Source organism: Coptis chinensis, chromosome 9 (genome assembly GCF_015680905.1).
Source record: "Coptis chinensis isolate HL-2020 chromosome 9, ASM1568090v1, whole genome shotgun sequence".
Classification (NCBI taxonomy): domain Eukaryota; kingdom Viridiplantae; phylum Streptophyta; class Magnoliopsida; order Ranunculales; family Ranunculaceae; genus Coptis; species Coptis chinensis.
In genome coordinates this window covers 84,548,916-84,568,246 of record NC_141464.1, presented here as the reverse complement: position 1 = coordinate 84,568,246, position 19,331 = coordinate 84,548,916, and the positions used below count along the sequence as shown (strand labels likewise).

The following is a 19,331-nucleotide window of genomic DNA, read 5'->3' as shown; positions in this document are numbered from 1 at the left end:
TATATTCAACAGTGTAAACCATTGATTGGGATTTTACACCCGTGTCAAACCAAACACGCCAGCATGTCTTAATCAAGTGAGCAGAGCGAACGTTTTGGGAGATGTCTTAATCAAGTAATTGGAGCGAATGTTAGAAGGGGAAGTAGGTTGGTTTGTTTGTCCTCATCTCTTTTCGTCTCTTCGTCCCTCTCCACTCTTCCCTCATCCCTTTTCGCTCACGCCCCCACTACTAGCAATTATACTAGTACATATATTCAACAGTGCAAACTGTGATTGGGATTTTACACCCGTGTCAAACCAAACACGCCAACATGTCTTAATTAAGTGAGCGGAGCGAACGTTCTAGACAGAAGTGGGATATGTCTGCCCCATCTTTCCCTCTCCACGCAATCTCAATCTCTCTCTCTCCCTCCCCCCTCTGCGAAGCAGTATACTAGTTGGACTTAGGCAGGGCTTTTATAAATGGGCTCAAGCCCAAACTAGTAAAGCCCACATAACCTTCTTCCTTCACAAGCAAAAAAAAAAGAAGAAAAAACAGTATACACTTCGTTCCTTTTCTCTCAAAGCCAAAAAAAAAGACCACTCCAAATTAACAATGGAAGGACAAGAAGGAAACCAAGAACCCCATCTAGTATTAGCAAACAAGCTATTCCTTTTAACACACCCAGATATCCCTGACATTGAGAAAGTCCAACTCAAAGAAGAAGTTTTAACCATGGTTAAATCAGATGGTAATAATATAAACGCCCCTTTGTTTGTTTTATCTTAAATATGAATAAAAATATAATCTTTAGTTAATATATGGTACTTTTTTTTGTAGATATGGCACCTTTGTATGAACACTTGATTGGTGATGGTGTGTTGGATAAGGAGGAAGGTGTTTTGGCTTCGATGAAGGTGAAGAATGAGGAGGAACTTAAGAAACTGGATGAAAAGTAAGAGGGTGTGTGTGGTTTTTTTTTTTTTTTTTGGTTTCCTTTTATTGATATTTTGTTTTAGATCTAGTTTTTCATAGATGGGGCCTTTTTTTTGTGTGCATATGAGTTAAGTTCGTTTTGTAATGTATGAATTAGATAATGGGAATAGCCCCAACATTGTATTTGGTAGTTTTTGTTGATTTAGAGTATAGGGGGCTTACAGTTCACGTTTGGTTTTAGATTCTACTTCGATGTTATGTAGTACAGTGTTTAAACTGGGCAACGGACGTATTCAATACGAGTACACGAGTTTAAAGTTGGGTAGTTTGGATCTAGTAGCCTTGTGTTTGTTCATTTAGTGTTCACTACTTCGAGGGTAATGCTAGTATATGTTTCCCTTCCAAAGTATGCAATGTTGAAATCCAGTAGGATTTTGGGTTTTTAAACTTTTTTGCCCCACAATTTTTTTGAATTAGAGTATAGGCTTTAGAGTTCAAATTTGTTTTTAGATTCATCCTCGGTAGTCACTCACTACGGTACTGTGGTTTTAACCTGGCCAACTAAAGTATCTAATGATATTACCCGGGTTTAAAGTTGAGTAGTTTGGTATGAACTTATTAAAATGCATATATTTGGAGACACTTCGAGGATAGAGTGCATACTGCAGACAGTTGGGGAGCTGATTTTTAGGTTAAAACTTTGATCGGAGTTCTGGGTAGTGTAGAAAGATATTGCATTTTGGAACTTTGTGTTTACATTGGAATCATTGACAAGTAGCAGAATTGTGCTATAGATATTATTTTGTTTTGTTGTGCCTTTTACTCTTCATCTTTTTGTATAGGAATGTTTTAGAGTGTTCATCTGGTACAAGTAGTTGATATGGATATTTAGATGCATAAGGATCATGTGTTTGGCGTTTCTAGCACGTTATTGCAGGGAATGCGTCTACTTTGGTGGACTAACTTTGTTATTACTACGTCTCTAAGTCAATTAGTGTATTATCATGGAATAGAAATATAGATGTAACAAATTTATGTTTTGACGTTACTTTGCACTAGTATTTTAGGTATATCTGTATTCATCCTGATTGATCCTAGTTTAATCGTCTCTTTTTGAATTCTTAATTAACGTCACGTGCACCCTGTTTTTATCTAAACTAAAAGTTGTTACTAATGGAGACTAGTACATCTATCTGAAAGTTGTCTAGCTTATAGAACCCACTCTTTAGTATGGATACTTTGGTTTCTTTTATGTGATTGTATATGTGTTTGGTTTCGCCTACTGGGTTGAAGCTGAGCCTTCAGGATGCACTATAGATAGCTTACATGAGTTTGTCCATGCAGGATTGCCGATGCTGAAGAGAACTTAGGTGAAAGTGAAGTTCGCGAAGCTCACTTAGCTAAATCCTTGTACTATATCCGAATCAGTGACAAGGTAAAAATTCATTTTTTTGCTCTTGTGCCATTAAGTTCTTTTCTGTGTGCTTAAGAAATCTTTTGTCACCTTGCTGACGTTTCCCTCCTGATTCCTAGGAAAAAGCATTGGAACAGCTCAAGGTAACAGAAGGTAAAACAGTAGCAGTGGGGCAAAAGATGGACCTAGTGTTTTACACATTACAACTGGGTTTTTTCTACATGGATTTTGATCTCATCTCTAAAAGCATTGACAAAGCTAAGAAGTAAGATAATACCTTGTTATTGTTTTTTAGATTAGTACTTTCTTGCATTCATCTTGTGTCCAATACATATTTGTGGAGTTTGATAATTAATACTCTACATTTTGATGGCAGATTGTTTGAGGAGGGAGGTGATTGGGAGAGGAAGAACCGGTTGAAGGTGTATGAGGGGTTGTATTGCATGTCTACTAGAAACTTTAAGAAAGCAGCGGATCTGTTTCTTGATTCAATCTCAACGTTCACAACCTATGATCTCTTCCCGTACGAGACCTTCATTTTCTACACTGTCCTTACGAGCATTATATCTCTGGATAGAGTGTTGCTTAAACAAAAGGTATTAAACATTTGATCTGGGCACATCATACTTAATGAATACTTGCTAATTTGCTATTAATACATTACAGGTGGTGGATGCCCCCGAGATTCTTACAGTGATTGGAAAGATCCCACATCTCTCAGAGTTTATGAACTCTCTATATGGATGCCAGTACAAATCCTTCTTTTTAGCCTTTGGTAAGAAGTGCATTATATTTCATCTTTCTATGTTATTATATGGTGTTTCAAATTTGGGAAAATGCATCTCTTTTTAGAAACTCCACTTGGTCTGCGCTTCTTTTAAACCTTATTGGAGCACCTTGGTTTACGTGTTTCAGTTTATATATCTTAGGCTGCAGTCAAAACCCCCAGTGGTTATTTTGCATCTGTCAATGTTAACAAATATAAGATCTGGTCATAAGTTCGTTGTCAGCTTATTTTCTTCTTCTTATGATCACTGAGTGCTTGCCATGGTTGTCTGACCACACTAGTCATGTCATTGCTATAACCATGACAATAATTTGTCAGGTGTCTTCATGTTTCTTTCACTATTTGAATCATTGTTCAGCCTGTTGCATCTGGGTATACTAATGTCGTAGTTGTTACTCCTGCATAGTCAGGAGTTGTCAAAAATTTTACTTGGTTTTTAAAATTATGCGTGTTATGTACCAAATTTAATTTTCTGTTTTGACTTCGACTATCCTCAGCTGGCTTGACGGATCAAATTAAGTTTGACCGGTATCTGCATCCACACTTCCGATATTACATGAGGGAGGTCCGCACAGTCGTCTATTCTCAGTTTCTAGAGTCGTATAAGAGTGTCACCATGGAAGCAATGGCGACTGCATTTGGAGTAACTGTTGACTTCATTGATTTGTAAGTACCTCATCAGCATGAAGACCGTGACTCTTTTGAAATTTCGACCTCCCTATTTATACTATTTTGGCTGTAATGTTGCTATATTAACAAAACTCTGCATTCTATGTTTCAGGGAACTGTCACGATTTATTGCTGCAGGGAAGCTTCATTGCAAGATAGATAAAGTTGCAGGAGTACTGGAAACCAACAGGCCTGATGCAAAGAATGCTCTTTATCAGGCCACTATTAAGCAAGGGGACTTTCTGTTGAACCGAATACAGAAGCTGTCTCGAGTGATTGATCTGTGAATCAGGTTTCCAGGATGATAAGGGGCTCATCAAAACTGTATCCAGTTGTTGACTCGCTTGTTTAGACGGATCGAATTGTGTCTATTATTCACCAATTCTCGTGAAGTACATTTATGCTTTTAGTATACTTGTGCAACATTAAAGGAGACCGACTAATCTGCCCATCTATGGGAAGTCAACATTCATGTTTTTCTTGTAACACATTTAGCTTTCGATTTCCATATGAGATAAATGTAAGGATGATGATGATGATTTAGCTTTTCAGTTATGGTCTTTTTGTGTCTGTGCATGTAAGTTTGGAGCTTTACAGTTGCACGATTGAATTTGTTAAACCTTGGCTAAGAGTAACAATGTGCCTCAGCAGCGATATTGAGGTTTCTTTATAACAATGTGCCTCAGCGATGCTGCTCTCAACTATCAATATCGTCCTGTGAAAGTAAAAGGGTACTGGTCTGCTATATTGACTTCTCCCTTGTTGCAGTCTGCACCCATTGAGCCTAGTAGTTTTATTGCAGCCTGTGTGTGATGTGCATCCACTGTATAAGAAGACTGAATTAATTGTGCATAGAAGTAGAAGTATAGAAACCACATTGGAAGATCTCCCGAAGGGAAAAAAGAAGAGAACAAACAATGATGTTAAGTTGGCTACTCTTGGCACCAAACAAGTAAAAAAAATATCCTTCATTCAAGTTTCATTGCCCATGTCATACTACATGCAACAGATTTCATTATTTTGTTCTTTGAGGATCTCTGCTAAGCCCATGCTTCTTTAGAGTGTTGATATAATTCCTCATAAAGGCAAACTTGTTGCTTCCAAGGTGATAGAAATAATTATACGTATAGATGCCAGTTTTGTGCAAGTCATCAAAAACTATCCTGCACAAGCACAACAATACCACACAAGGATACTGTTAAACACATAAAGCCATGGAGTATTTCGAAAGATACTCAGTAAGCAATTACCTTATTCCATAGTTACCAACAACTTCTGCTGACATAATACCAACATGGCGTCGTCCAAAGATTACCTGAAGCATAAAACTGACTTATTCAGTGTTTTTATTTTGCCTTGTTGTGGTGAAAGATTTTTCAAGAACGTACCTTTTCACCTCCTACTGATCTTATTTTACTGTCAGCAGCTGGGCTATACACCCTAAGAAACTCAGCTGATAAATTGAATAAACTACCATCTGCAAATTCCATTTCTACCTGAAACAAATTAAGAACAGTGCAACACCAATGTTATAAAAAAAAAAAGTTTTTTTTTTTTTTTTTTTTTTTTTTGGTTTCCTTTTATTGATATTTTGTTTTAGATCTAGTTTTTCATAGATGGGGCCTTTTTTTGTGTGCATATGAGTTAAGTTCGTTTTGTAATGTACGAATTAGATAATGGGAATAGCCCCAACATTGTATTTGGTAGTTTTTGTTGATTTAGAGTATAGGGGGCTTACAGTTCATGTTTGGTTTTAGATTCTACTTGGATGTTATGTAGTACAGTGTTTAAACTGGACAACGGACGTATTCAATACGAGTACACGAGTTTAAAGTTGGGTAGTTTGGATCTAGTAGCCTTGTGTTTGTTTATTTAGTGTTCACTACTTCGAGGGTATTGCTAGTATATGTTTTCCCTCCGACGTATGCAATGTTGAAATCCAGTAGGATTTTGGGTGTTTAAACTTTTTTGCCCCACAATTTTTTTGAATTAGAGTATAGGCTTTAGAGTTCAAATTTGTTTTTAGATTCATCCTCGGTAGTCACTCACTACGGTACTGTGGTTTTTAACCTGGCCAACTAAAGTATCTAATGATATTACCCGGGTTTAAAGTTGAGTAGTTTGGTATGAACTTATTAAAATGCATATATTTGGAGACACTTTGAGGATAGAGTGCATACTGCAGACAGTTGGGGAGCTGATTGTTAGGTTAAAGCTTTGGTCAGAGTTCTGGGTAGTGTAGAAAGATATTGCATTTTGGAACTTTGTGTTTACATTGGAATCATTGACAAGTAGCAGAATTGCGCTATAGATATTGTATTTTGTTTTGTTGCGCCTTTTACTCTTCGTCTTTTTGTATCGGAATGTTTTAGAGTGTTCATCTAGTACAAGTAGTTGATATGGATATTTAGATGCATAAGGATCATGTGTTTGGCGTTTCTAGCACGTTATTGCAGGGAATGTGTCTACTTTGGTGGACTAACTTTGTTATTACTACGTCTCTAAGTCAATTAGTGTATTATCACGGAATAGAAATATAGATGTAACAAATTTATTTTTTGACGTTACTTTGCTCTATGTATTTTAGGTATATCTGTATTCATCCTGATTGATCCTAGTTTAATCGTCTCTTTTTGAATTCGTAATTACCGCCACGTGCACCCTGTTTTTATCTAAACTAAAAGTTGTTACTTATGGAGACTAGTGCATCTATCTGAAAGTTGTCTAGTTTATAGAACCCACTCTTTAGTATGGATACTTTGGTTTCTTTTATGTGATTGTATGTGTTTGGTTTCGCCTACTGGGTTGAAGCTGAGCCTTCAGGATGCACTATAGATAGCTTACACGAGTTTGTCCATGCAGGATTGCCGATGCTGAAGAGAACTTAGGTGAAAGTGAAGTTCGCGAAGCTCACTTAGCTAAATCCTTGTACTATATCCGAATCAGTGACAAGGTAAAAATTCATTTTTTTGCTCTTGTGCCATAAAGTTCTTTTCTGTGTGCTTAAGAAATCTTTTGTCACCTTGCTGACGTTTCCCTCCTGATTCCTAGGAAAAAGCATTGGAACAGCTCAAGGTAACAGAAGGTAAAACAGTAGCAGTGGGGCAAAAGATGGACCTAGTGTTTTACACATTACAATTGGGTTTTTTCTACATGGATTTTGATCTCATCTCCAAAAGCATTGACAAAGCTAAGAAGTAAGATAATATCTTGTTATTGTTTTTTAGATTAGTACTTTCTTGCATTCATCTTGTGTCCAATGCATATTTGTGGAGTTTGATAATTAATACTCTACATTTTGATGGCAGATTGTTTGAGGAGGGAGGTGATTGGGAGAGGAAGAACCGGTTGAAGGTGTACGAGGGGTTGTATTGCATGTCTACTAGAAACTTTAAGAAAGCAGCGGATCTGTTTCTTGATTCAATCTCAACGTTCACAACCTATGATCTCTTCCCGTATGAGACCTTCATTTTCTACACTGTCCTTACGAGCATTATATCTCTGGATAGAGTGTTGCTTAAACAAAAGGTATTAAACATTTGATCTGGGCACATCATACTTAATGAATGCTTGCTAATTTGCTATTAATACATTACAGGTGGTGGATGCCCCCGAGATTCTTACAGTGATTGGAAAGATCCCACATCTCTCAGAGTTTATGAACTCTCTATATGGATGCCAGTACAAATCCTTCTTTTTAGCCTTTGGTAAGAAGTGCATTATATTTCATCTTTCTATGTTATTATATGGTGTTTCAAATTTGGGAAAATGCATCTCTTTTTAGAAACTCCACTTGGTCTGCACTTCTTTTAAACCTTATTGGAGCACCTTGGTTTATGTGTTTCAGTTTATATATCTTAGGCTGCAGTCAAAACCCCAGTGGTTATTTTGCATCTGTCAATGTTAACAAATATAAGATCTGGTCATAAATTTGTTGTCAGCTTATTTTTTCTTCTTATGACGACTGAGTGCTCGCCATGGTTGTCTGACCACACTAGTCATGTTATTGCTATAACCATCACAATAATTTGTCAGGTGTCTTCATGTTTCTTTCACTATTTGAATCATTGTTCAGCCTGTTGCATCTGGGTATACTAATGTTGTAGTTGTTACTCCTGCATAGTCAGGAATTGTCAAAAATTTTACTTGGTTTTTAAAATTATGCGTGTTATGTACCAAATTTAATTTTCTGTTTTGACTTCGACTATCTTCAGCTGGCTTGACGGATCAAATTAAGTTTGACCGGTATCTGCATCCACACTTCCGATATTACATGAGGGAGGTCCGCACAGTCGTCTATTCTCAGTTTCTAGAGTCGTATAAGAGTGTCACCATGGAAGCAATGGCGACTGCATTTGGAGTAACTGTTGATTTCATTGATTTGTAAGTACCTCATCAGCATGAAGACCGTGACTCTTTTGAAATTTTGACCTCCCTATTTTATACTATTTTGGCTGTAATGTTGCTATATTAACAAAACTCTGCATTCTATGTTTCAGGGAACTGTCACGATTTATTGCTGCAGGGAAGCTTCATTGCAAGATAGATAAAGTTGCAGGAGTACTGGAAACCAACAGGCCTGATGCAAAGAATGCTCTTTATCAGGCCACTATTAAGCAAGGGGACTTTCTGTTGAACCGAATACAGAAGCTGTCTCGAGTGATTGATCTGTGAATCAGGTTTCCAGGATGATAAGGGGCTCATCAAAACTGTATCCAGTTGTTGACTCGCTTTTTTAGACAGATCAAATTGTCTGTACATTTATGCTTTTAGTATACTTGTGCAACATTTAAGGAGACTGTCTAATCTACCCATCTATGGGAAGTCAACATTCATGTTTTTCTTGTAACACATTTAGCTTTCGATTTCCATATGAGATAAATGTAAGGATGATAATGATGATTTAGCTTTTCAGTTATGGTCTTTTTGTGTCTGTGCATGTAAGTTTGGAGCTTTACAGTTGCGCGATTGAATTTGTGTGGCTAGGAGTAACAATGTTAACTGATTGTGGCTAAGAGTAACAATATGCCCACCAGCGATATTGAGGTTTCTTTATAACAATGTGCCTCAGCTATGCTGCTCTCAAGTCTCAACTATCACTATCGTCCTGTGAAAGTAAAAGGGTACCGGTCTGCTATATTGACTTCTCACTAGCCTAGTAGTTTTATTGCAGCCTGTGTGTGATGCGCATCTACTGTATAAGAAGACTGAATTAATTGTGCATAGAATTATAGAAACCACATTGGAAGATCTCCCAAAGGGTAAAAAGAAGAGAACAAACAATGATGTTGTTGGCTACTCTTGGCACCAAACAAGTAAAAAAAATATCCTTCATTCAAGTTTCATTGCCCATGTCATGCTACATACAACAGATTTCATTATTTTGTTCTTTGGGGATCTCTGCTTAGCCCATGCTTCTTTAGGATGTTGATATAATTCCTCATATGGGCAAACTTGTTGCTTCCAAGGTGATAGAAATAACTATACGTATAGATGCCAGTTTTGTGCAAGTCATCAAAAACTATCCTGCACAAGCACAACAATACCACAAGGATACTGTTAAGTGTTAAACACATAAAGCCATGGAGTATTTGGAGAGATACTCATTAAGCAATTACCTTATTCCATAGTTACCAACAACTTCTGCTGACATAATACCAACATGGCGTCGTCCAAAGATTACCTGAAACATAAAACTGACTTATTCAGTGTTTTTATTTTGCCTTGTTGTGGTGAAAGATTTTTCAAGAACGTACCTTTTCACCTCCTACTGATCTTATTTTACTGTCAGCAGCTGGGCTATACACCCTAAGAAACTCAGCTGATAAATTGAATAAACTACCATCTGCAAATTCCATTTCTACCTGAACAGTGCAACACCAATGTTATAAAAAAAAAAGAAAAAAAGAGGAGAGGTTTGGAGAAACTTACACACTTTGGAGGATGAAGAGAGAGTTTGGTGAGCTTAGGAGGTTGTACAGTAGAATGAATGCTTCGAAGTGTTCTCTGTAATGCATGCATCATAGCTTGTTCTCCAACATTTATCAAATTTGAGTCTCTGTCTCTCTGGATAGTGAAACTGATCAACAGTTCATGGTTTAAGAGAGAGAGAGGAGTATCTTGGGCCTATATGTTTTGGGCCTGCCCACTGATCATTTTTATTGAAAACAAAAGCCCATAGAAATAGTCCACACTCTACAGTGTTTCACTAATTTCTTCATTTAAATATTGGACAAAACTAGAATAACTGTATAGCAGTGGATGGGTGATGAGCGGAAAGAGAGTTTTGAGTTTGGCGAAGAGACGAGAGTGTGAAGATGAAAAGTGGAGAACATTTGGTCGAGTGACATCCCTAGGATGGGCCAAAAACTTTGCTCGGCTCATTCAATAAAGAAATTTTGGTTCCTTGAATCCTTGGTCATGTTCTACTCTTGCTCGGTTTGGTAATTTTATTATTAATTAATCACTTAATCTAGTTCGTGGTGCAATATGAGCTGAGCCTGAACAAATTTTAGCGTTCAACCGAGCCCTCTAAATGTTCCATACTCGCTCAAGCTCGTTTTTGTTGCAATTTTTAGCCTAACCTGGACATATTTTAGGTCTCGTTTAGGGCATCTCCAATGGGGGTTCCATACTGGAAATTTTACACCCCAAATATCATTTTTCCAATTGCAAGGTAATTTTAGCCTAACTATTGGACATATTTTAGGTCTCGCCCCTTTTAATTCTAAAAATTTTTAAAACCTAGTTTAAAACATGTTTATAGAGGGTGGAATTTTGAACTCTATAATAGTATACAATTAAAGGTGAAAAATCCTAATGGCACCTAGGTGACGTCTATGTGGAGGTGTAATTTTACACCCTCCATTGGAGATGCCCTTAGAAAAGGGAAACTTGTTAAAACACAAGCTTATGGGTGGAACTTGGGGCGGGTTAGTCCAAGCATGATGGGCTAAAATCCAACTTCTATTAGTTTTGGGCTAACATTTTAGATCGTAGTCTGGGCTTAGTCTTTGTAAAATCAAAACCTAACTCAGTTTTGGATTGGGCTTAGGTTAGAATATTAAATAACCGAAAAACCCGATCCTGTATGTATATATGTATGTATATATTTCATTCCTTATATTATATTATATTGTTTCCTTATAAAACTTATTTTTGTCAAAAGTAAGGTTGAAAATATATTTTAGAAATAATAATTGAATCAATTATGTTAGTTTCTCTTTCAAATAATCAAATCTCTTTGATTTAGTTAGAATATTGAATTTCAGTATTATTTATCTTAATTTATTTATTTAATAGTGAAAAGGCATTGAGTTCTTCATTGTTTAACATTGAAACCTGAAAAACTTGACTAGGGCTTGGTCCCAGACTTGGGTTAGGCCTCAATCCGACCCAACCTGCCCGAGTTCCACCCCTCCACAAGCTAGCCTAAATGCACAACAAAAATTATATGGGCCAGACCCATAAAGCCCAAGCCCAAGCCCAAGCCCAATACATTTCCCTCGAGATTTTTTTCATGGTAGAGATAAACCCAGAAGAAGAAAAGAGCCTAGTCCTCAAAACAGCAAACAAACAATGGCGAAATTAGCCACACACCATCTTATTCCTGCTTTAAGCTTTTCCTTAACACTAAGAAGGTCTTCATCTTCTCTTCATTTGAACCAAAGACTCAATACAAGTGTCACTCATTTCGGGTTTTGGAAGAGAAACTACTCATCTTCTTCTTCATGTACTAAAATAAGTATGAGTTTGAAAGCTGGTATTGTTGGGCTCCCTAATGTTGGAAAATCTACTCTTTTTAATGCTGTTGTAAGTTTCCTTTATCTCTTTCTCTATGTTCATTGCATTTAGTTCGTTTTGTTTTCATTTTTAATTGTAGAAAGTGATTAAAATCAGTTTTTAGACAAGCCCAACTGTAGATTAATAGTTTTCTCATGTTCTTTTTGATCAGTTTAACGTTAATATGTTAAAAACTTGATTTTTAGTTAGTTTTTTAGAACCCCAAGTAGGGAGAAGCTACTAAAAAACTTACTTTTAAACATTTTTGTTTAGTTAGAAATGCAATGGGAAAGTTCAAATGCAGAGTGGGGATTTAAAGTTTTTTCAGTAAGGAATGTGATATGTGTAATAAGTGCACTAGTAAGTCATGCTATGTACCATAGAATTTGAAGTGTTGTAGTGTAGGTTTGTTAGATTCCATTGCAGTGTGGTGTTTTAGTAGAAAAAGAAAATGAAGTTCTTGAGTTTGCTGTTTTGCCCGTACTTGTAGATAAAGCTGTGGTTAAGCTATTTCTTATACATTGGTAGATTTTGAACTGCTTGTGGTTATGATATATAGCAGTGATTATTGTTTGTTCAGCTATGGTTATTAATGTCACGATAGTTTTATGTCCATCTGTACTATTTATCTGCGTCGCCACATCATATGATGTGTAACAATGTTCACTGGATTCTCAGGTTGAGAATGGTAAAGCTCAAGCAGCAAATTTCCCTTTCTGTACAATAGAGCCCAATGTTGGGATTGTTGCAGTTCCAGATCCACGTCTCCAAGTTCTTTCAGATCTCTGCAAATCACAACGTTCAGTCCCAGCATCTATTGAATTTGTGGATATTGCTGGGCTTGTTAAAGGTGCCAGTCAAGGCGAGGTAATGACTTGTAGTGCGTCTTCGATTTTCCGAAGTTTTGTTTTGATCTTGAGTATTATTTTCGGTTAATGACATGATGCTTCAATTACAGGGGTTGGGAAATAAGTTCTTGTCACATATTCGTCAAGTGGATTCCATACTTCAGGTTTGCGTCATCTCTTAATGTCTTGTTGGTATTTTTCCAAGATTTGACTTGTTTACTTTTCTTTCATTTTATTGCTAGCATAGAAGATATCAGAGACCATTATGAAGATGTATTTTTGTGCTCTCTACCAATATAAAGTTAATTGTTTAATGTTTCAGGTTGTACGTTGTTTTGAAGATAGGGACATTGTCCATGTGACTGGGAAAGTTGATCCAAAGTCAGATATTGAGGTCATCAACTTAGAGCTAGTTTTCTGCGATTTAGATCAGGTATGGATTTAAGGGAGTCCCTACACATTAATCTATAGATGTTTAATTGGATGATTATTCAAATGACTGGCAAAGCAAACAAGAAGTGTATCTAGATGGTGCCAGTGCAGTGAGAGACCAGCATTTTTTGGCATTTATCTAGGAGATCCACGCTGGCAATGAATCTTCTTTCAAAATTGTTTCTCCACTGACATTATCTCCTTTGTAGGATATCCAAACTGTTCCTGTGCTTCAGTTAATGCCATAGATTAGATGGTGTATGCTGTATGACTGGTTTGTTTTCTATTAATCAGACCCTTTGAGTTGTTGGCCCACCTTCCATTTGTATATTTTTCCATTGTGAATTGTCACAGTGTGTCTCCAACAACATTGTGGTATTTTATATTTGATATTAACTATGAAACATCCTCATGGTATTATGAAACCTGTTGCACCAATTATATCAGTCATGATAACGTGCAAGGATGACATTTAATAAAACTAAATGTATTCCTACAAGAAATGCAGATTGAGAAGAGAATGGACAAACTCAAAAAGGGCAAAGGAAAAGATTCACCATCAAAAATGAAGGTAAGGTTTCTCTCATATATCCAGGATAATCTTGAATGTCTTCTCATTCCTTGTTCAACAGCAGTGGGATAAAGCTTCTATAAAGCTTCAAGTGTAATGATTAGTTAGTAAATGATGTTTGGTGCAATAAATCTCAGGAAGAAGCAGAAAAGTCTGCCTTGGAAAGAGTCCGGAATGCTCTTATGGATGGAAAACCTGCCCGTTCAGTGGCTCTGACAGAATTTGAGAAGGAATCTGTAGAGCATCTCTGTTTACTTACTATGAAACCAGTCATATACGTGGCTAATGTCGCAGAATCCGAACTTGCTGAGCCTAGCAATAATCCTCATGTCAAGGAAGTAATGAATCTAGCAACTGAGTTACAGTCTGGACTAGTAACAATCTCAGCCCAGGTATGTTTATTTTTTTGGTTTTTGATTGGTAAAGGACTAAAGGTACATTAATTTTAAAATATTAACTTATGCCTGAGGCACTTCAAAGTCATATTCAACCCTGACAAAAAGAATTTTGCAGCACTTGTTGGTCTGCATCCTACACGCACTTGTGCACTTATTTCACATGTTAGCATACTTGATGGAAAGAAAATCTGGCATTTAAAATATAGAGAGTAAAAAAAGAATTTGAGTTTCTTAGTTCTCTTGGCTCCAAAAATCCACACATAATCATCTTTTTTATTGCCTATATAAATGAAATTGGCTCTCGACTCCAAAAATTGAAAATTTCTTGTATTTATGCATTTTGTGAGGGATCAGGCAAATAGTGAATCTCCGCGTCTTGGTAAGAGGTAGCTATATTTGCTTGGATGTGACAAATTTCAATAAAAGGAAATATAACTTTTACCGATCAATGAAAATAGAGAAATCGTCCAACTGATTCCACAGTGGGTAAAATATATTAAGCCTCTGCCTAGAAATGGTGGTTTTTCGAGCCATGCAAACTCACTGTAGGTATATATGTTTCTTTGTAGGTCGAGTCCGAGCTTACTGAGCTTCCCTCGGAAGAACGAATAGAATTCTTAAATTCTCTCGGTGTTACTGAAAGCGGCCTTGGAAATCTTATTAGAGCAACATATAGCCTTTTGGGGATGCGCACATACTTCACTGCAGGAGAAAAGGTAAGCATAATCAATCTTTTGAAGAAGCTTTGGTGTTTCATTTGAAGCAACTAAAAGGTTTCCTTGATTCATACAGGAAACAAAAGCCTGGACAATTCTTTCAGGTTAGTATCTATCTGTCTTAGATTTATGCTTGTGCGCCATACAACAATAATTATCATATTATGACAATGTTTCTTGTATCTGATTAGTAAATGTTATTTTTTTCATATTAATCATCAATTGAGACCTATGTAAATGGCATTTAACAAGTTACAAGTGTCTCGTTCTCCAACGTGAGCGATAGTCTGATAGAATAACCAATTCTGTGTTTGGGTGACTTGGGTTGGATTGGCTTTGAACACTTCTGTATACATATATGTGCACATTCATGCAGCATAACTATTATCCGCATGCAATATATTTTACCATATCAGAGATCTAATTTTCCTGTACTCATTAGGAATGACAGCTCCACAAGCTGCTGGAGTTATACATTCGGACTTTGAGAAAGGCTTCATACGAGCTGAGACTGTAAGTTATCTAGTGACAGTGAACTCATACTATAGCATGATCAGTTTGAAGTTTGAACACCCATTTTCCAGATCTACAAATAGTATGAGATGCTTCTATTGAAAGATTAATGATAAGAATCTCAGCTACTTGGCGTTTAAGATGCTTTTTGACGTTTGAATGTTGAGTCTTGGGAATTTTTCAAAGGTGATAATATAGGCATGCTTCTATAGATGAATCAACTAAACAAGCCTAACATAGTGCATTAGAATTATTGTGTTTACTCCGGTTTCTTGATGTGTTTGACAATCAGGTAGCATACAATGATTTTGTTTCGTGTGGTTCATTTGCGGATGCAAGGGAGAAAGGACTTGTATGACCTCACTTTTTAAAGAAAATATTCTCCTTACCTTTAAATACAAAATTTTGAGCATACAGCTCTTTGCATGACTGCCAAATAACTTTCCATATGAATAGTCTTTTTGATGGAAATAATTGATCTCTTATTGTAAATGCAGCTAAGATCTGAGGGGAAAGATTACATAGTGCAGGAAGGTGATGTCATGCTTTTTCGCTTCAATGTCTAATTTCTGTGATGTCCAGACATAGCAAATGTTCTCTGTTCATCATCTTGAGGGACATCTGCATCGGCAGTTCATGCTGCATATTAACTCTTTCAAAGCTGCAGATTCTTTTTCGATAAAGCCAGGTGTATGAGCCAACTGAATTTTGTGGACATATGTTCTTTCAGGCATGTTTTTCAGCATATTGAATATTGTTTTTTTGTTCTTTCATTTTTATATATTACTCGAGGAAATTGAATGTAAGAAAAAGAGTAGGTCAACATTTATACTTGAGGATTATATTCTTTTGTTATGTGAAAAGTGTTATACTTGGGATCACATAGGGATTTCATTGTTGAAATGGTTTATCATCTGAAACTTCCATTAAAGAAATGGTTGTTTTATTTACAAGTTTGTTTATATTATTTACGTGTCCACAAGCATGTAACGCATGAAAACAGCCTGACAGAGGTCAGATGAGCGTATATGTGCATTACAGAAGCATGTATTATGGCAGTTAAGTGAACTTTATGAACATTTACCCATGGAAATTCAGGGGTATGAGACGATATGGATATTACAGACGTCGCGGTAGAGGCTGTAAAATTCAGGGGTATGAGACGATATGGATATTTCAGACGTAGATGGATATTTCAGACGTAGCGGTAGAGGCTGTAGTAGTACATCGGCCCCATATTGGATCTTGTTAAATCTCAACAGTGTGCATTATTGTGGTTGAGTACTTGAGAGTTGAGACACAAACAAATAGAATATGGGCAGGTCTTTTGGATTGAGAAGTAGCAGTGTGAGTGGCAAGTCCCACCAAACGTTTGGTAGCAATTGACCTCATCTGTTAGTTGTTCTCTAGTATATTCAGTACTACTACCACATGGCCTATAAAAAATAAAGTTGGAAAATGTAGTCACCTGCACCTACCTTGGTCATAAACAATATATATTTGTTTAGGCACGCATTTAGCTCAGACCAGGTGGGGACTAAAAACCTCAGGTGAGCTGAAACTGACCTGAGGATAGACTGATAGAGCTCGATTGAGTTTTTATGGCCATACAAATCCATGCACTTATTTTCATAAATTGACCAGACAAATGCTAATAGACTTCCATAAAATGCTTCAGTATGACATAAATATTTTGAGGAATTTCGTGATTTCTTTGAGTGCGGGTACCGACCATTAAGATCTGAATGTCATTTAACAACAATGCTCATAAGATTCTTCGTTCCATTGACAAACAGACAATAAAAAAATTACCATGGCCAATTAAAATCTTTTTATTTGTCGCATTGATTTATCTCTTTCAGTTCTAACGTCAAAATTACATTGTTCTTATCCACCCCTAAGTCAATTTCTAAAAAAACACTAATCTTTGACATCTTTCAATTTCTTTGGCAAAATACAATGGACAACTTTTTAACAAGGAATAAAAAAAAAAAAAACACTAGTCTAGTTTTTTACAAGAATGTAAAGACTGTGGTGACTGCTGAAGCTTCAACATCTAGGCCATTGCCATCTGAAAGTAGCCCGTATTAAGTGGGAGACACCCTTGGTGACAAGTGGTGAAGTAGACATCCCATATCAAAATCTATCCTAACAAAATTAACTAGATAGTAAATCAAGGACAATCATTAGAATCCTATTAAATTATTATTAGTTATTAAACTAATAGCTAAAAGTCTAAAACAACAGACGGCACAAAACGTTGAACTTATACGGCAGCAAACAAAAACAATCAACTCATCATCTCTTCTTCCTAATCCAAATTATGTCAAAAAAATCTCCATTAATCTGAAAAAGAGCTGCAAAAAGACTTTCTGCTTAGCATAACACTTTTTGTCTATACTTAAAAAGCACTTTTTCTTATCATGATTCAAAGCTTACTCCCTGGTTCACCCATAACTCCTACTACTATGAAATCCAAAAGACTAATCCAAGAACACCAACAGGAACATGATCATCCTAGAAAACGCAACAATATCACAGAAGGTGATCAACAGGTACAAATGAATGAAGAGAAAGTTATCAACGTAGTGGAAGACCAAGAAGAAGAGGTAGTAGTGGTTACACATGAATCTACTGGTTTAAGACTACTTGGTCTATTACTACAGTGTGCAGAATCAGTTGCAATGGAATCTCTCAACGATGCAACTAGTTTACTACCGGAAATATCTGAGTTATCATCTCCTTTTGGTTCTTCAATAGAACGTGTTGGTGCATATTTTGTTGAAGCACTTCGAGCTAGGATAGTGAGTTCATTTCTTGGTACGTACTCTCCAGTTAGTATTAAGAAGTTTAATCTTAGTTCAAAACCAAAAGATATTTAAAGCGTTAAATTCGTATAATTCTATTAGTCCATTGATTAAATTTTCTCAGTATACTGCAAACCAAGCTATATATCAAGCATTAGAAGGTGTAGAAAGGTTTCATGTGATTGATCTTGATATAATGCAAGGACTTCAATGGCCAGGATTATTTCATATACTTCATTCTAGATCCAAAAAGATTCAATCTATGCGAATTACAGGCGTTGGATCTTCGTATGAGTTACTCGAGGCAACGGGTAAACGACTCACTGATTTCGCTAGCTCGTTCGATTTGCCTTTTGAGTATGTACCATTAGAAGGAAAAATCGGTAATATAAGTGATCTGAGTCAACTCGCACCGCGACCGAATGAAGCTACCGTGGTACATTGGATGCACCATTGTTTATATGACATTACTGGGTCCGATCTTGGGACTTTGAAATTGTTGAATATTTTGAAACCGAAATTAATTACAATTGTTGAACAAGATTTAAGCAATGGTGGGAATTTTTTAGGGAGATTTGTTGAGGCATTGCATTATTATTCAGCATTATTTGATGCATTGGGTGATGGACAAGAGTGGGATAGCATGGAAAGATACCAAGTTGAGCAGCATATATTTGGGTCTGAAATTAAGAACATTGTAGCTGTTGGGGGCCCAAAAAGGACTGGAGAAGTGAAGGTGGAAAGATGGGGTGAAGAGTTGAGACGAATCGGGTTTAACCCGGTTTCATTGGGTGGAAACCCGGCTGCACAAGCTAGTTTGTTGTTGGGTATGTTTCCTTGGAAAGGGTACACTTTGGTTGAAGAAAATGGTTGTTTGAAATTGGGCTGGAAAGATCTTTCTTTACTTACTGCCTCTGCTTGGCAACCATCAGACTGAGGGGAAACATTTTTTTGTTGTTGTTGAGTATCTGGGGTTTGTAGTACATTTTTTTTCATCCAAATGATGAAAATGTACTAATGTAATCCTTTTTTGAAAATTTAATTTTAAGGTCATTATTTATGTGATTCTTGATAAATACATAATAATAACAGAAACTATGCAGAATGCAGATGAGGAATTGAGGATACAGATACTACTATAATAATAATAATAGAATAGTTGGACGAGACTATAGGAATTTCCCTAAAACTGGACCACAAAATACTTAGAGTTTCGAATTAGTAACTTCATCTATTGGTAGTAACTTCATCTATTGGCCCATGGTTATGTTTAGAGTTTAGACTCCTTTTTAGTAAAAGAGTTTAAAGTCCTATAGGTTTTTAGAGCCCTAGTAATATAAGAAAAGAAAGTATGAGTTGCCAGATCTATATATTGTTATATGAAAGTATCCTTTGAAGTTTTTCCATTTTAAAATCTGATGGAGGGAAAACTGAATTCACCGAGAAGCCAATAACATGAAAGGTGGGGAACAGAGGAA

General features: G+C 36.4%; 6 protein-coding genes across 7 annotated transcripts; 4 read left to right on the top strand and 2 right to left on the bottom strand.

The window, feature by feature from the left end:
- Positions 1–494: 494 nt before the first annotated feature.
- Positions 495–4,356, top strand: LOC147479017 (26S proteasome non-ATPase regulatory subunit 6 homolog). The gene is made up of 8 exons (XM_086581964.1): positions 495–731; positions 821–935; positions 2,261–2,351; positions 2,450–2,595; positions 2,707–2,926; positions 2,997–3,105; positions 3,615–3,783; positions 3,899–4,356. Exons 1-8 carry the CDS (start codon positions 596–598, stop codon positions 4,071–4,073), a joined length of 1,161 nt encoding a protein of 386 aa, XP_086438090.1. The 5' UTR covers positions 495–595; the 3' UTR covers positions 4,074–4,356.
- Positions 4,357–4,691: 335 nt separating this feature from the next.
- Positions 4,692–5,324, bottom strand: LOC147479016 (uncharacterized). The gene is made up of 3 exons (XM_086583866.1): positions 5,175–5,324; positions 5,037–5,101; positions 4,692–4,949 (listed from the first exon to the last, which is right to left on the bottom strand). Exons 1-3 carry the CDS (start codon positions 5,274–5,276, stop codon positions 4,802–4,804), a joined length of 315 nt encoding a protein of 104 aa, XP_086439992.1. The 5' UTR covers positions 5,277–5,324; the 3' UTR covers positions 4,692–4,801.
- Positions 5,325–6,602: 1,278 nt separating this feature from the next.
- Positions 6,603–8,719, top strand: LOC147479015 (26S proteasome non-ATPase regulatory subunit 6). The gene is made up of 6 exons (XM_086581962.1): positions 6,603–6,739; positions 6,838–6,983; positions 7,095–7,314; positions 7,385–7,493; positions 8,001–8,169; positions 8,286–8,719. The coding sequence occupies exons 2-6, from the start codon at positions 6,898–6,900 to the stop codon at positions 8,458–8,460; spliced, it is 759 nt and encodes a 252-aa protein (XP_086438088.1). The 5' UTR covers positions 6,603–6,739; positions 6,838–6,897; the 3' UTR covers positions 8,461–8,719.
- A 383-nt stretch (positions 8,720–9,102) lies between these two features.
- LOC147479014 (uncharacterized) lies at positions 9,103–9,893 on the bottom strand. Its single transcript, XM_086581963.1, has 4 exons — positions 9,718–9,893; positions 9,543–9,650; positions 9,405–9,469; positions 9,103–9,312 (listed from the first exon to the last, which is right to left on the bottom strand). The coding sequence occupies exons 1-4, from the start codon at positions 9,808–9,810 to the stop codon at positions 9,165–9,167; spliced, it is 414 nt and encodes a 137-aa protein (XP_086438089.1). The 5' UTR covers positions 9,811–9,893; the 3' UTR covers positions 9,103–9,164.
- Positions 9,894–11,273: 1,380 nt separating this feature from the next.
- On the top strand, positions 11,274–15,927 carry LOC147479013 (GTP-binding protein-like protein). 2 transcript variants are annotated; one of them, XM_086584233.1, is made up of 11 exons: positions 11,274–11,598; positions 12,247–12,435; positions 12,527–12,580; positions 12,739–12,849; positions 13,357–13,419; positions 13,557–13,811; positions 14,387–14,533; positions 14,610–14,637; positions 14,976–15,046; positions 15,339–15,398; positions 15,544–15,927. In XM_086584233.1, exons 1-11 carry the CDS (start codon positions 11,365–11,367, stop codon positions 15,610–15,612), a joined length of 1,281 nt encoding a protein of 426 aa, XP_086440359.1. In that variant the 5' UTR covers positions 11,274–11,364; the 3' UTR covers positions 15,613–15,927. The 2 variants fall into 2 exon arrangements, with proteins under 2 accessions (XP_086440359.1, XP_086440360.1); XM_086584234.1 differs by lacking the exon at positions 15,339–15,398 and having other exon boundaries at positions 11,312–11,598.
- A 1,350-nt stretch (positions 15,928–17,277) lies between these two features.
- Positions 17,278–18,913, top strand: LOC147479012 (scarecrow-like protein 23). The gene is given in 2 exon segments (XM_086583982.1): positions 17,278–17,892; positions 17,894–18,913. Coding segments are annotated over 2 exon segments (1,320 nt in total). The 5' UTR covers positions 17,278–17,469; the 3' UTR covers positions 18,791–18,913.
- The last annotated feature ends 418 nt before the right edge of the window (positions 18,914–19,331 follow it).

What these genes read in the sequence shown, in the direction of transcription:
- LOC147479015 (XM_086581962.1), top strand. Translation starts at nt 6,898, where the DNA reads ATGGACCTAGTGTTTTACACATTACAATTGGGTTTTTTCTACATGGAT. An exon ending in GAGTGTTGCTTAAACAAAAG is followed by an intron (nt 7,315 to 7,384) that starts GTATTAAACATT and finishes AATACATTACAG; the next exon opens with GTGGTGGATGCCCCCGAGAT. An exon ending in ACTGTTGATTTCATTGATTT is followed by an intron (nt 8,170 to 8,285) that starts GTAAGTACCTCA and finishes TCTATGTTTCAG; the next exon opens with GGAACTGTCACGATTTATTG.
- LOC147479017 (XM_086581964.1), top strand. Translation starts at nt 596, where the DNA reads ATGGAAGGACAAGAAGGAAACCAAGAACCCCATCTAGTATTAGCAAAC. An exon ending in AACCATGGTTAAATCAGATG is followed by an intron (nt 732 to 820) that starts GTAATAATATAA and finishes TTTTTTTTGTAG; the next exon opens with ATATGGCACCTTTGTATGAA. An exon ending in GAGTGTTGCTTAAACAAAAG is followed by an intron (nt 2,927 to 2,996) that starts GTATTAAACATT and finishes AATACATTACAG; the next exon opens with GTGGTGGATGCCCCCGAGAT.
- LOC147479014 (XM_086581963.1), bottom strand. Translation starts at nt 9,810, where the DNA reads ATGATGCATGCATTACAGAGAACACTTCGAAGCATTCATTCTACTGTA. An exon ending in CTCTTCATCCTCCAAAGTGT is followed by an intron (nt 9,651 to 9,717) that starts GTAAGTTTCTCC and finishes TGCACTGTTCAG; the next exon opens with GTAGAAATGGAATTTGCAGA. An exon ending in GATCAGTAGGAGGTGAAAAG is followed by an intron (nt 9,470 to 9,542) that starts GTACGTTCTTGA and finishes TTTATGTTTCAG; the next exon opens with GTAATCTTTGGACGACGCCA.
- LOC147479013 (XM_086584233.1), top strand. Translation starts at nt 11,365, where the DNA reads ATGGCGAAATTAGCCACACACCATCTTATTCCTGCTTTAAGCTTTTCC. An exon ending in ACTTCACTGCAGGAGAAAAG is followed by an intron (nt 14,534 to 14,609) that starts GTAAGCATAATC and finishes TGATTCATACAG; the next exon opens with GAAACAAAAGCCTGGACAAT. An exon ending in GCTTCATACGAGCTGAGACT is followed by an intron (nt 15,047 to 15,338) that starts GTAAGTTATCTA and finishes TTTGACAATCAG; the next exon opens with GTAGCATACAATGATTTTGT.
- LOC147479016 (XM_086583866.1), bottom strand. Translation starts at nt 5,276, where the DNA reads ATGGAATTTGCAGATGGTAGTTTATTCAATTTATCAGCTGAGTTTCTT. An exon ending in GATCAGTAGGAGGTGAAAAG is followed by an intron (nt 5,102 to 5,174) that starts GTACGTTCTTGA and finishes TTTATGCTTCAG; the next exon opens with GTAATCTTTGGACGACGCCA. An exon ending in GTTGGTAACTATGGAATAAG is followed by an intron (nt 4,950 to 5,036) that starts GTAATTGCTTAC and finishes GTGCTTGTGCAG; the next exon opens with GATAGTTTTTGATGACTTGC.